This window comes from Cetorhinus maximus, chromosome 7 (genome assembly GCF_964194155.1).
Source record: "Cetorhinus maximus chromosome 7, sCetMax3.hap1.1, whole genome shotgun sequence".
In the NCBI taxonomy this organism is placed as follows: domain Eukaryota; kingdom Metazoa; phylum Chordata; class Chondrichthyes; order Lamniformes; family Cetorhinidae; genus Cetorhinus; species Cetorhinus maximus.
Window position 1 is genome coordinate 17235721 of NC_135885.1, and position 14693 is coordinate 17250413.

The window sequence follows — 14693 nt, forward strand, 5'->3', positions numbered from 1 at the left end:
TTGCCTTCCTAACTACCGACTCAACCTGCAAGTTAACCTTAAGAGAATCCTGGACTAGGACTCCCAAGTCCCTTTGCACTCCATATTTCTGAATTCTCTCCCCATTTAGAAAATAGTCTATGCCTCTATTCTTCCTACCAAAGTGCATGACTCACACTTCCCCACGTTGTATTCCATCTGCCACTTCTTTGCCCATTCTCCTAACCTGTCCAAATCCTTCTGCAGCCTCCCTGCCTCCTCAATACTACCTGTCCCTCCACCTATCTTTGTATCATCTGCAAACTTAGCCAGGATGCCCTCAGTTCCTTCATCTTGATCATTAATGTATAAAGTGAAAAGTTGTGGTCCCAACACTGACCCCTGCGGAACTCCACTAGTCACCGGCCGCCATCCTGAGAATCTCCGCATTCAATCCTCACCATTTCTGCCATCTCCAGCATGATGCCACCACCAAATGCATCTTTCCCTCCCCTTTGAGCATTCCGAAGAGACTGTTCCCTCTGCGACACCCTGGTCCACTCCTCAATCACTCCCAACTCCCCATCTCCTACCTATGGCACCTTTCCATGCAGGAGCAGGAGATGCAACAGCTGCCCTTTTAATTCCCCTATTCTAACCCCTAGAGCCCCAAACACTCCTTCCAGGTAAAACAGCGAAGTGTGTGTACTTTTTACAATTTAACATACTGCATTCGCTGCTCACAATGTGGTCTCCTCTACACTGGGGAAACCCAATGCAGATGGAGTTATCATTTTGCAGAACAGCTCTGTTCAGTCCGCAAGCATGACCCCGAACTTCCGCTTGTATCAATTTAATTCTCCAGCTATGCCCACTCTGATCTCTCTGCCGTCAGCCTCCTACACTGTTCAAATGAAACTTAACGGAAGTTTGAGGAACTGCATCTTCCTCTTTCGATTAGGCACTTTACAGCTTTCTGGTCTCAGCATTGAGTTCAGATCATAACCTTTGCCCCAATTTTCCGGACAGCCGCTACTGAGGATGATTCTGCTGTTAGTCATTGACAGCTCCTCTGGACCCATTTTTGGTTTCATTCCTTTTCCTCCCCACCCCCTTTCCCTGCCTCTGCGCTTAAAACCTAGTACATAGGCCTGAAATGTTATCTCTATTTCTCCCTCCACGGATGCTGCCCGAGCATTTCCAGCATTTTCTGTTTTTCCCATTTGAAATTTGAGTCACCTCCGTCAGCAGAGAATAAGGGAGGGTTAAAAAAAAATCACTACTTGTGATGGGGAAAACACAGTCATCATTAAAGTGAAGAAAGCTGACATATTACCAGGTCCAGCGGCCATGTAACATTTAGGATCCAGGGGTACACCATGAACTTCTTGTATTGCAAGCCAGTCTCCTGTAAAAAACACAATGGTAAAATTGAATTTCATGAGCATTGTAAAAGGCAAAGGTTATTTTTCTTGGAAACAGTCTTCAAAAATATCTACGGGGCTCTTCAATTCAATGTTGCAGCAACTTGACTCTGTCACCGGTGTGACAACAGAATATAGAGCAAAATCAGATCCTCAGAACCTCTCAAAGCGTTTCACCAACAATCAATTCCTTTGAACTCCAGCCACTCTTGTTATGTGAGCAATTCATGTGACAGCCATTTTACATACAGCAAAATGCCACAGACATAACAATCAAGATGGATACCCAGTTATTGCCAATCACGAATGATCCAACCTTTTCCTCGCCCCTTTCACTGGAAATGCAAACTCGTAGACCGGGTTTTCCTGCTGGGGGGGGCGTGGGATTCGGGAAGTGGCTTTGATTCAGGGTGGCAAAATCGCCTCCATCTCCAGCGTGCTGGGAAGTGCTGTGATTAATTGAGGGTGAGAGGGGTGGACTAAATATATTGCACTGCTAAAGCAGTTGATTAAGTTACCAGAGCAGCTATTACAGGCTGCCAGGTTTGAAAGCAGTTGAACCACGTACAGCTACAACTTCTCCTCCACTAGTTGTCCTGCCCTTCTCCTGAAGTGCCAAGAGCTAATGGGGTTAGGCCCATATATGCTTCCTGGTAGCATGCCCTAAGCAGCCACACTTTATATGTGACCGTAAACTGAGTGCAAAGGGGCTACTTATGCACAGAGGGCACAAATGATATGCACACGGTTATGTGCACTCCCCAGCACACATCATTGAATAGCAATTAGAAGCAGGAACCTTGGTTGTTTTTCACCTTCCCTATCCCAGAAACATTGAGGCTCATTACAGTACTCTAGGTCTCTTCTCTGAAGTCAGTACAGACCAGGGATCAAAATGGAGATCCTCCTGGTCTATATGGCTTTCAACCAGCCTCTTGTGCATCTTCTCCCTGTTCTCACAGGCATTGACATAAATACTTTCTGCTGCAAAGTCCCTTCTTCTCCTCCAGGTACCATGCCCTAAGAGGGTGTTGATGGCCATGGACTTCCATTGGGTTGGTCCATGACTATGTTTGGCAAAGTACTGCAATGGTTTGCTGTTGACCAGGAAACTCTCCCGCTCTTACCGCCTGCCATCAGGGATATAGGAAGGGCGTACAGGCTGATAATCATTCTGTTTGGGCACGTTATGAACACAGCTTCCATGGCCATCATGTCCTGAAGTGGGACTTGCATCCAGAGCTTCTGGTCCAGAGGTAGGGCAATACCACTGCACCACAAGACCTCTCAACGTCCCTACATTTGGGAATTTCTTCCCTAGAAGATTAAAGGGCTGATCCAATTGCGGTATAGATAATGTTAAATGGGCTCCATCAGTAAAAAAGAGAATTCTCTACCCTCCAGAGGGCTGTAAATGCTTAGTCATTGAGTGCATTCAAAGCCGAGAACAATAGATTTTTCAACACTAAAGGAATCAAGAGTTGCAGACGGGAAGTTGAATTGAGATAGAAGATCAGCAATAGTCCTATTGAATGGCGGAGCAGTCTCGAGTGGCCATATTATCTACTCCGGTTCCTATTTCTTATGCTTGTGTGTGCACATAGTGCATGAAGGCACAGTGGGGAGTTACCACTGCACCTTTTAGCTGTGTCAGCCTGTGACAACTGTCTCAGCAAGCTGTCGGATCTGTTGACTCCACACATGTATCCTTCCTGCAGTGAAACTGCTGCTTGTACAGCATTCAAATCCACAATTTATGTGTGGAGGGAGATTGAATATACAGCACAGGATGAAAACCATGTTTTCAAATCAATCTCAAAAACCTTATTTCACCTCATCAAATTCCTCAGTCATTTTTCTCCTAATGTCAGGGCTGTGCATGTTCTGAAAAACCTCAGCTGTAACCATCCCTGCAACAACAAGAGAAAAAACACTTAGAATGAAGCACATTACTTAAAAATATTCATGCATGAGAATAAAATACATTACATTTTGACAAAAGGAATGTCCTCATAAAGCAGAATGTATGAATAATAAATGCATAGCCACACAAAGGTTCTGCTGGTCAGAAATCCAGGTCCTCAGATTAGCCCTTTGTGATTGTAGCAACGGATTGCCACAATTAAATTTTAGGTTGGGATAGTCTGGTTTCAAACAGAAAGCTCCATGGTTTCCATGCACAGTTCAGTCTTGGAGGGGAAGGTATGGTTTTGGACCACAATATCCAGTTTTCGACAGCAGAATCTGGTTTTGGGCAGTCCTCAGACAGAATAGCTCAGCTTTGGACTAATTCCAACAACTATAACTTAGATTTATTAAGTGCCTTTAACATAACAAATTGTCACAGATGTGTCACAGGATGTAGCCAAAATAGATGTAATTCAGGAATCCTTTGAGTGAAGGGAGACAGGTAGCAAAACATAAGTATTTGGGAAGAGTGTTCCAAAGTGTGGGGCCAATGTTTTTGATGGCTCTGTTGCTAAAAGCCCCAGATAGAGGGAGAGATAGGGGTTGAATGATTGGCAGGAATGCCTGTCTCAAAGGCTAGAGGCAACAACAGACTTAATGAGGCCTGAGGCTATGCAAGAACTTGGGGATGAGTTAAGGATTTTTAATTTAATATATTGGCAAATGAAGAGCCAATGGAGACTTGTTCCCATTGGTTTCAATGGGAAAGGACAGGACTGAAAGGTGCGGAAATTGGGTGGATAAGGGGATTATAATTATAAATATTTTTTTAATGTAAACCAAACAATCATTCCTAATAGGCACATTTTAGAAAGTAAGTCTAGCTTCAATCACAACAGTGAGAGATAGAATGTCTGGAAAATATTAAATCATCCCGATGTATTCAAGAGCATTTTTAGTGAAATACAGAGTAATGTATCATGGATAAGACAGTGCACATTAATGACAAATCAGAGCAGGGTACCTCTGCATCCTGAACACTGAATGAAAAAAATGATGAGATCCAGGAGCGCAGTGTCTCGGTCTTGTTTATACTCTTCAATCCAGTCATTGACAACAGGCTGCAAAGCAAGCAAAGAACAGTCACAAAGCACAAAATGGCACTCCAACTTTGAGACCTCATGAATATAATTCCTTCAACTCAAAGATTTTCTGGTTTCTTTTCAAAAATGTATGAACTCAATTCTGATATTTTATCTGGAGTTACTTATTGACACCACTGTGTTGAAAACTGACTGTATACTAATATCTATAAGAGAGATACATACTGGAAAGGTTGCAATGGGGATATTTCATGTTGTAATCTTTTTCAGATGCTAGGAATAATGAATGTTGAATGATTAGCTGACTTGTGTTGGAGGGGTCATGGGTTTTATTAGCCAGAGAAGAACAAATGCTGATTTAATCAAAACCCACAATTTTCCACATAAATCAGCTCATCCTTCAACATTAAACACAGTGCCTAAAAATATTGCAACGTGGAATGTTCTTGACCAATACCTTTAGATCCATGGCAACAATCTTGTTAAAGTCACTTGCTAATGAAAGGCATACCATAGGACATGCCGGAATTCACCGATGCCTTTTACAGATTTCACATTTCGCTCTCATCTCATCTATGAGACTCCTTTGCTCTTCATCAACCACACTTGCATCTTTTAGCAGGATTGTTAACCTTTGACAAGTAGAGTGAGAAAATCGTCTGTGTGGCTTTAAGACTATTTGTTCTTTTTCTCTCTCTGGTTCTTATCACTTAATGCCATTAATACCTTCTAACACTCTGATGAGAAGCATCGGGGCCAGGAGCACAGAAATTCCTGCCGCCAGCTGAAATGCTGGTATACCGGCATCATCCCGCCAGTAGGTCATTTACCCAGAGGTGGGATCCTTCACTGTCACTGGGTCAAAATCCTGGAACTTCCTTGCTAACAGCCTTTTTCTTTAACTCAACAGCATACGTATCTCACTACAGACTACATCAGTACTTTTAAAATTGCTTACTCCAGCTATTCTACATTGAATTAATTCTTTTAATGACATCAATATATTTGTCATCACCAAACCAAGCACAAGTATTACTTTTATGTTCATTAAACTTGCTTTGATCCTCACTACTTAGTGAATCAAAATAACATTTTAGCCAATCTGTTCCACATACTGTTGAAGTGCAAGTACTATCCAGTACTTCACAGTTAAAGGAATCTATGACTAACACATTCATCACAGGGCTAGAACTCCCTGCAACTAATATAATTTGTTCAGATTCATCATCATCTTCCTCAGAATTCTCTTTGCCATGTCGAGGATCCTGCCTCTTCGCAGTTCACTGCATAATGATACTTCTAGTCACACCTGAAGTACCTATTAACTGATAATTGGGCATTCCAGGGATTCATTCACCTAATATTGCTGGTCCAATTTTGTCTTCTGCAGTATTAGCCAAAACTGCTAAAGATGCTTTCTTCCTTGCTCTACCTGTCTTTAATCCTTCCATTGCATTGACATCTGCATCCATTAGTTGAATCATTTCAAAATCTGACAATCATTGAGTGCTCCATTCTTTGTGTCACTACAGAATGTCCTGTTTGCTCCATGAGGCTGAAGGAAATGAAAACAGCCCCATAAATTTTATCAAGACAGCAGGCATTTGATCCAATTGGGTCTCCCTCTCCAGGAACTGAAGGATCCCCAAATTGAATTTCATCAATCTTTCATTCAATTCCATGATGTATTCTTCCATGGCATGGTCATCTGTCTTCTGAACTCTATCAAAACCTGACCAAGCCTCAAAGACATTTAACTCTTTGTTAAAAATTTCATCCAAGAACTCTCATAGAAGGTTCCAAATTTCCATTAGTACCCAACTGATGGGCATCCATCTCACAAAATATTTTATTTCTGAGTTCATTTCTTGTAGGAAGCAATAAAGCCAAGGCAATTCCTTGTTTCCTCTTTGGTAGGGACATAATCCAAGTCCACATAGCATCTTCATTCTTCCACTTGTCATATTGTTCAAACTCTGGGAAATCATACAACAACAATTTACACCTGCTTTCTACCATTTTCCACAATGATCACAGGAATTTTAGTATCTGAATTTTTTAATGGGCTCCATCCTGCACTCAAATTCACCTTTGAAATGGAGCAGTCAAATGAGCTCCCTCCTTTCCTCAATGTGCTGATTGAGAAATATGTTAATGGGTTTTCTACTGCTGTCTACAGCAAGTCCCCCTTCACTGGTCAAAATACACATTGGGATTCCTATAGTTCCATGCGCTATAAAATTGGCCTTATTGGCAAGCTCATAAATAGGGCCTGAGCCATTTGCTCACCGTGCAAGCTTGGTGTCAAAATATGGCGAATCAAAGCTATCCTGCAGGATAATGGCGACCCTGATCAGGTCATTTTGCACTATATATCACACAAACTCATGAATGGGCCTAAGGCCACCACTTTCGGTCTTAAAGTGCTCAATCTACCTCAGATTACCCTAGAAGGGTAAGATGTGTCAAAGATTTGAGCAACAGGTGAAGCTAGCCGTTTCACACTGCTACTATGCAGTAGCAACTCGAGGGCATTCTCCACTAACAGGATGCCAAGAATGTAGGCCATACGTTCCAACGGCTGGGGGATCATATCAAACAGCATAGCCCTTCAGCTGTTCGCAGCAGGCAAAGTACGGCCCGTATTCAACCAGCTCGCAAAGCTCATAACATAGTGTCTAACATTTGATGTGATTCTGTGATTGGACAACACTTACTAAACAATCTTGATTGTGCTAAGAATTACAATAATAACCAATTTAAGATCATCAGTCGGGCTCGTAGCGTGGCTTACCTACACATGCTAGAAGCTACGTAAATTCAAATACAGAGCCTTGTCCTTTGCAAACAAAAAGAACATGCCCATGCATTACACCTTTTTCAAATAAACAAAAGCTTGGGGCACAGCTATTCCCTGGTTGGCATCCCTGTGGCAATACCTTGACCAATCAGAGTTGACTTGCCTGGCTTGAATTTAAAAGCTTAGCAGTTAATTCCCTGGTGCATTCTTCATGGCAATGCCTCTACCAATCAGAGTCTTCTTGCCAACCAATCAGTACCCTCTTCTCATTCAGTCCAAATTGATGCTCCCTTTGAGATTAAGTATTCTTGCAATTATGTCCTGATGAAGTTGAAAAGTTTCGACAACATGTCTCTTTTTTCAGTAATATTCATTTTTTTGTCTTAGTTTCCAACCTCCAGCTTTAGGCAGCCATTCTCTGCTACCATGTTATATTCCAAAAAACCAGTTGGTGAAGGATAGAACTGGACCCAACCTTTACACACTCTGGTAAGCATTTATTTACATGTTACAAGCCAGCATCTCTTAAACCAACAATTACAGCTTCAGTAATGTTTACTTATAGGGGCTTAAGTAAATTCCCAGTTAATACCCACCTCTTCATACAATTAAACACATTTAAGATACTATCAATAAAATGGCCTACTCCTGCCCTTAAGGTTTTGTCTAATGAAAACTTAAAGGATACATTAAATGGTTATCACCCAAAATAGCTGGTCTACACCACGGCTCCATGGTGACAGGAAACTCAGCATCAACTATGGTTATAAGTCAGGCACACTGTTATTGAACTTATTGTGAGAATATCAACTACTTCCTTTGGCTAATTTGTGATTCCTAGAATTTCTTTTGCTGAATATTGAGAGATAGAAAAAGAAAGCCATGGAGGTGAGTCTACTCAAGTACTCATAATTGCGCCAAAAATCATCGATTAAAATTATAGGCTTGGTGTTCCTGCTTGGTTTTCACCCAAGAATCAGCATGATCTGGGCCAAATCAACTGAAACAGTGCAGAAATAATCACAGAATTTAAAACGTAACTGAAATACACCCAAAACCATTTAGGCTTGAAATTTTTGCAATCAATTGTGCACTTTCAAACATCCAATGCGTCTGAAGCAGTTCTTGCTCACAAAACTGGTTCTGCCTCTTACTCCCACCTCCACCCAGTCAGGATGGCTGCCAAGTAAACCTACAAAACACAAGTCAGACACTAGATTAAATTCAAGAAGCTGGGTATGATCTCCTTGGACCAAAGGAGGTTGAGGGAAGATCCGATAGATTTAACATTAGCTGCCGTTTGCAGAAGAGAGTTCCAAACTTCTACCACCTTTTGAATATATTTCACTCCTGAAAGACCTGAATTTAATTTTTAGGCTATGCTCCCTAACCCTAGATGCCCAACCAACAGAAATAGTTTCTTTCTATCTTCCCACTCAATCATCCATAAAATCTTGAGAACTATGATCAAATCAGCTCTTAGCCTTCTAAAATTCAGGGAATACAACACTGATTTATTATTTTTTCTTACTTCTTTGTTATCTCTCCTTGTAATTAAGCCTTGGAGTTCAGGCATCATTCTAGTAAACCTGCACTGCGCTCCCTCCATGGCCAATATATCCTCCCTAAGGTGTAGTGCCCAGAACTGCTTACAGTGCTCCAGGTGTGGTCTAACTAGGGCTTTATCCTGTATATCCTGTTTCGTAGACACTCTCAGATGTTTTCTATGACCTGTCAGGTAAAATGCTCCACTCTTCTCATGTATATATGTATTATATATAAATATTATATATATATTATATGTCAATTGTTCAAACATTGTTTTTGGCTTGCTCTATAGAACCTCCTAACACTGCCTGACATGCTGCTAACCCATAAAGTTGATTCTGTCCAGGGTTAATTGATTTCAGCCAGCGCACCAGGGTACAATTGGCATTCATGCTCCTGAGTTGGGAAAGTGTAACCGCTCCTGATCCACTAACCCTTGCACTTATACATGTCAGTGAAGGGCCACTGTTTGGCTGTAACGCCCACAAATAACATACAAATTAGGTGCAGGAATAGGCCATTTGATCCTTTAAGCTTGCTCCACCATTCAATAAGATCATGGCTGATCTGATTGTGGCCTCAAGTCCACATTCCACCTACCCCTGATAACCTTTGACTCCCTTGTTACTCAAGAATCTGTCTACCGCTGCCTTAAAAATATTCAATGACCCTTTTCCACTGCTCTCTGGGAAAGACAGTCCCGAAGACTAACGACCCTCTGAGGAAACATTTCTTCTCATCTCCTTCAGAAATGGGAGATCCCTTATTTTCAAACTGCATCCCATAGTTCTAGTCTCTCCCACAAGGAGAAAATTTCTTTCAGCATCCACCCTGTCAAGTCCCCTCAGAATCTTATGTTTCAATAAGATCACCTCTCATTCTTCTAAACTCCAACGATTACAGGCCCAGCCTGTCCAACCTTTCCTCACAAGATAACCCCCTCACCCCAAGTATCAGCTGAAATGGCCTTCCTTGGACTGCTTTTAATGCATTTATATCCTTTCTTAAATAAGGAGATCAAAACTCTACACCGTACTCCAGATGTGGTCTCACCAATGCCCTGTACAATTGCTCTACTTTTATATTCCATCCCCCTTGCAATAATCAGCAACATTCCATTTGCCTTTATAACCACTTGTTGTCACTGCACGCTAACTTTTCCTGATTCATGTACCAGGACACCCAGATCCCTCTGTACCTCAGAGTTCTGAATTAAAGACCACTGGTCTTGCTGAAATGTTAGACATTGCCACTCCAACTCCAGGCTGTTCTCATTGTCTCGCACACACCTGCATTGCACTCTTCCCCATCTTGACCACTTCAAACAGTGTGACGGCCTCAATGTCTTCATCCCTCTGGCGGTGTCGACTGGTTCGATTCTGCCGAGAACACACTGATGATCTCCTTCTGCCTTTCTCGGACTGATCTCTCCGCCTCTTCTTCCAGGACTAAAAAGAGGCAAGGAAAAGAACATTTTAAATTTGATTTCCAACACTAATTGCAAGACTGCCTTACTGATTGCATAGGTGCAGGTATAATAGGTGCTGACCTCAGAGGGTTGGCGAAGCATTTCCTGACATTGTGACCATTTGATTAAGGCTGAAATTTTTGCTAGCAATTTTTAAGCCGGCTACTGCGCCACCAAAAAATGGATTTTACAGCATAAATGCATGGGCAAGCGGGTCCTGGTATCCAAGTTAGAAGAACAACAATATTAAGGCAGTTTTTGCGTTATCCCTATTTCCTTTTCAACTCACGGAATTTCCAGCCTAAAGTTTCTTGAGCACGAGTTGATGTGAAAAATCCTACAATTTGCCATGTTGCCTATCGCACACACTTTACTGGACAGCTAACCACTTCCCACTTGATAACATTACTCCCTCTCCCGGAAACCTGAAAGCAAATTATGTACTGCAGCCAGTAGAAAAAAAGGACAGGAGCGGGCCATTCTGCCCAACAAACCCATTCCACCAATCAAGTAAATTGCAGCTGGCTTATTTCTTAACGGTGTTTATCTGCCTCAGTTCTCTATCCTTAATACCCTTACCCACCAAAGATCTATCAATCACAATTTTGAAATTTTGAAGTGGGTCCCAGCCTCAATAGCTTTTTAGGGGACAGAGTTTCAGATTTCCACTACTCTTTGTGTCAGGAAGTGCTTTTATTTTATTCATTTATGGGATGTTGGCATTACTGGCTAGGCCAGCATTTATTACCCATCCCTAATTGCCCTTGCTTCCTCGCATCACCCACGAACGGGTTAGCTCTAATTTTAAGGTTAGGTCCCCTCTTTCTAAGCTATCCCACCAGGGGAAATAGTTTCTCTCTGTTTGCCCTATCAAATCCTTCAATCATCTGAAATACATCAATTAGATTATCCTTTAATCTTGTTCCATTGTTCTAATTCATTTTTATTTCATTAGCTTTTCTGTTATTTATATATTTAAAATGTAACTAAGCCAAGTCAGACAAGTCTAACCTTGAAATAGCAAAGAGCTAAGAAAGGATTTAGAACATAAGAACTAGGAGCAGGAGTAGGCAATTCAGCCCCTCAAGCCTGCCCCGCCATTCAATACGATCATGGCTGATCTCATTTCGGCCTCAACTCCAATTTCCCGCCCTATCCCCATAAACTTTCAACCCGTTACTAATTTAAAAGCTGTCTATCTCCTCCTTAAATTTATTCAGCGTCCCAGCATCCATTGCACTCTGAGGTAGTGAATTCCACAGATTCACGGCCCTTTGAGAAAAGTAATTCCTCCTCATCTCTGATTTAAATCTACCACCCCTTAGCTTAAAACTATGGCCTCTCATTCTAGAATGCCCCACAAGGGGAAACATCCGCTCCACATATACTTCATCTAACCCCTTAAGCATCTTATATACCTCAATTCGATCTCCTCTCATCCTTCTAAACTCTAGCGAGTATAGGCCTAAACTGCTCAATCTCTCCTCATAAGTCAAGCCCCACATCTCTGGAATCAATCTAGTGAACCTCCTCTGAACCACCTCCAATGCAATTACATCCTTCCTCAAGTAAGGGGACCAAAACTGTGCACAGTACTCCAGGTGCGGTCTCACCAATGCCTTGTACAGTTGCAACAACACTTCCCTATTTTTATACTCTATTCCATTAGCAATAAATGCCAAAATTCCATTTGCCTTCCTTATTACCTGCTGTACCTGCATACTAGCTTTCAGTGATTCATGCACGAGGACACCCAGATCCCTCTGCACTGAAGCATTCTGAAGTTTCTCTCCATTTAAATAATAAGTCACCTTTTTATCTTCCGACCAAAATGGATAACCTCACACTTATCCACGTTAAACTACATCTGCCAAATTTTGGCCCATTCACCTAACCTATCCATATCCATTTGTAAATTTCTTATTTCTTCGTTGCAACTTACTTTTCCACCTATTTTGGTGTCATCTGCAAATTTAGCTATAGTACCTTGTATCCCTAAATCCAAGTCATTAATATAGATTGTAAATAGTTGGAGCCCAAGGACTGAACCCTGTGGCACCCCACTAGTTACAGCTTGCCATCCAGAAAAAGATCCATTTATCCTGACTCTCTGTTTTCTGTTGGTTAGCCAATCCTCTATTCAAGCTAATATATTACCCCTAACTCCGTGTGATCTTATCTTGTGTATTAATCTTTTGTGCGGCACCTTATCAAAGGCCTTCTGGAAGTGCAGATATACTACATCTACAGGATCCCCATTATCCACTTTGCTTGTCACATCTTTAAAGAACTCTAGCAAATTAGTCAAACATGATCTACTCTTCATAAGACCATGCTGACTCTGATAGATTGCATTTTGACTTTCCAAATGCCCCATTACTACTTGCTTAATAATGGATTTCAACAATTTCCCAATGACAGATGTTAAACTAACTGGTCTATAGTTTTCTACTTTCTGCCTCCCTGCCTTTTTGAATAAGGGCTTTATATTAGCATTTTTCCAATCCGCTGGAACTTAATTTGCAAATTGGAAATTGATCTACAAAGTGATCAAATTGGCATCCAAATGTAATTTGTGGGTTCTAAATATTTGTAGCTTCCTAAAGTTGTTATAGTATTGGATTAATCTTTAATCTAAAACAAAACATAATACTGGCAACTTTATGGCAGTGTTATGAGGTGCAGGTGATATGTGCCAGGTGGACCAAATCCACAAGAGATACTTGGCCACGCTATCACAATGGTTTTGCAATTTGTATTTATTACGAGAAGATTTGTGCAATGAATACAGAAGTAATGAGTCCACTACCACCTTTAGAGATTTTAAAAACTAAATTAAAACATTTATTAACAAAATAAAAGATTTCAAGCACAAAAATAAGATTACAATTACTTAATATTATAACAAATCCCAAAATTCCTAATTAAACTGACTCCCAACTACACACCCATTTTAAGGCAACCGTCCAAAATAGATTTTAAATTTAAATAGCAAGCCAGCAAATTGACCACAGCACCCACTCGACAGTGAAACCCCAAAAGCTTTTCTTCAACTTTAGTTACTGGACACAGCAGACTTTTGCAAAAATGGCGGGAAGCTTCCCCAAGGCTGTTTCACACACTACTTTTAATTTTTATATGGCCCTACAACATCACCTTCCTTCCTTCTTTATATATGTTTCTCTCTCTTTAATCTATAAGTTCCATTGTTCTTTACGTCTTTGGAAATGTACTTTTCCCATAATATAAAAATCTTTCATGTTGCCAATATGGTCAGTGGCTTTCTGGAAAAATAAACATAATAACTTTGCCCTATATATCTTGTTAGCTGTAAACATCCGATCATCCCTCTAAGCCTTGGTGGCCTTTTTACTGAATTCAAAGCCCGCATCTCAAAATAAATACAAATTGCAAATAGTTGTGAGAGCTGCTTCAAGTTTCTCTCTGGGATTTGAGCAGCTTAGCATTTACCATCTGCTGTGCCATAACAATAAAGCATAATAATATTATGAAAATTATTATAGTTTCATGACTTAAGCCTTGATTTTCATCCTCAAGGCGGCAGCAGGAGTTGGGAAAATTCCCGGCTCGGCCCACTCACCTTGGGAGAAAATACCCGCAAAGTTGGGATTTCCATGTGGCAAAGGGAGGGGGGTGGGGGGGCGTGGAGGGGGGACAGGACATGTGCAAGCTGCAGTCTGGCCAGTTGACCCAGGAAAAAGTTTGGAGGCAGCCACAGGGGATTCCAGGAGCAGGACAGACTTTTTCAAAGGCCCACCTTGATGCTCTAGCACTGTGTCCCAGTTAAAACAAAAACAGAAAGGTCCCCCAGCCCTCAACCCTCACGCCCTCTCACCCCCCACACACTCCCCATGCCCCATCCATGCCACCTCATGTCCCGCACCACCCACTATGGGCATTCATTCCCCCATGCCAAGCCATTTCCATTCACCCACTGTATAGAAGTAATGATCTCTATAATGTAAAAAAAGCTTTTAAAAAGTCATTCATTGATAACCTTCCACTTTTCTAAAAACAGCTCCTTTTTACTACAGGGCAATAAAAGTGTGGATCATCCTTACCCTTCAAAGTTTCAATAGCTGAGGCTACAAGCACTTGAAACTTTCAGTACTCTCATAGAAGTCTGACCTCTCAGCCAAGAATACATAATGAGTTGTGACTGAAAGCCCAGAAATCCATTAGTCTGTTGAAACACCTGAGCCGCAGAGAACACATTGCTTGATTGACAACTCTGGCTCTCTGATCTCTGCTGCAAATTGCACAATGTTTATTTACACAAAGTTAAGAGGTTTCAAGTGCTTACAGTTTCTGCTATTGATACTTTAAATGGTCTGAATGATTGACACTTCTATTGTCCTGCAGTAAAAGGACTTTTTTTTTAAACACAGTGGAAAGGAATGAATGACTGTTTTTGTAAAGCTTTTTTTTAAACACATTCTATTGTCGCTTTAGGGTTCATTGGT

At 41.3% G+C, this 14693-nt stretch overlaps 1 protein-coding gene across 1 annotated transcript in view; it reads right to left on the bottom strand.

The window, feature by feature from the left end:
* Positions 1–14693, bottom strand: part of LOC144682610 (cohesin subunit SA-2-like) — a 123114-nt gene that overhangs the window by 77752 nt on the left and 30669 nt on the right. The window contains exons 4-7 of the mRNA XM_078545103.1: positions 10031–10189; positions 4315–4411; positions 3216–3292; positions 1295–1366 (exon numbers count right to left, since the gene is read on the bottom strand). Of these exons, the coding sequence (XP_078401229.1) occupies positions 1295–1366; positions 3216–3292; positions 4315–4411; positions 10031–10189 (405 nt within the window). The remainder of the gene's footprint in view (positions 1–1294; positions 1367–3215; positions 3293–4314; positions 4412–10030; positions 10190–14693) is intronic.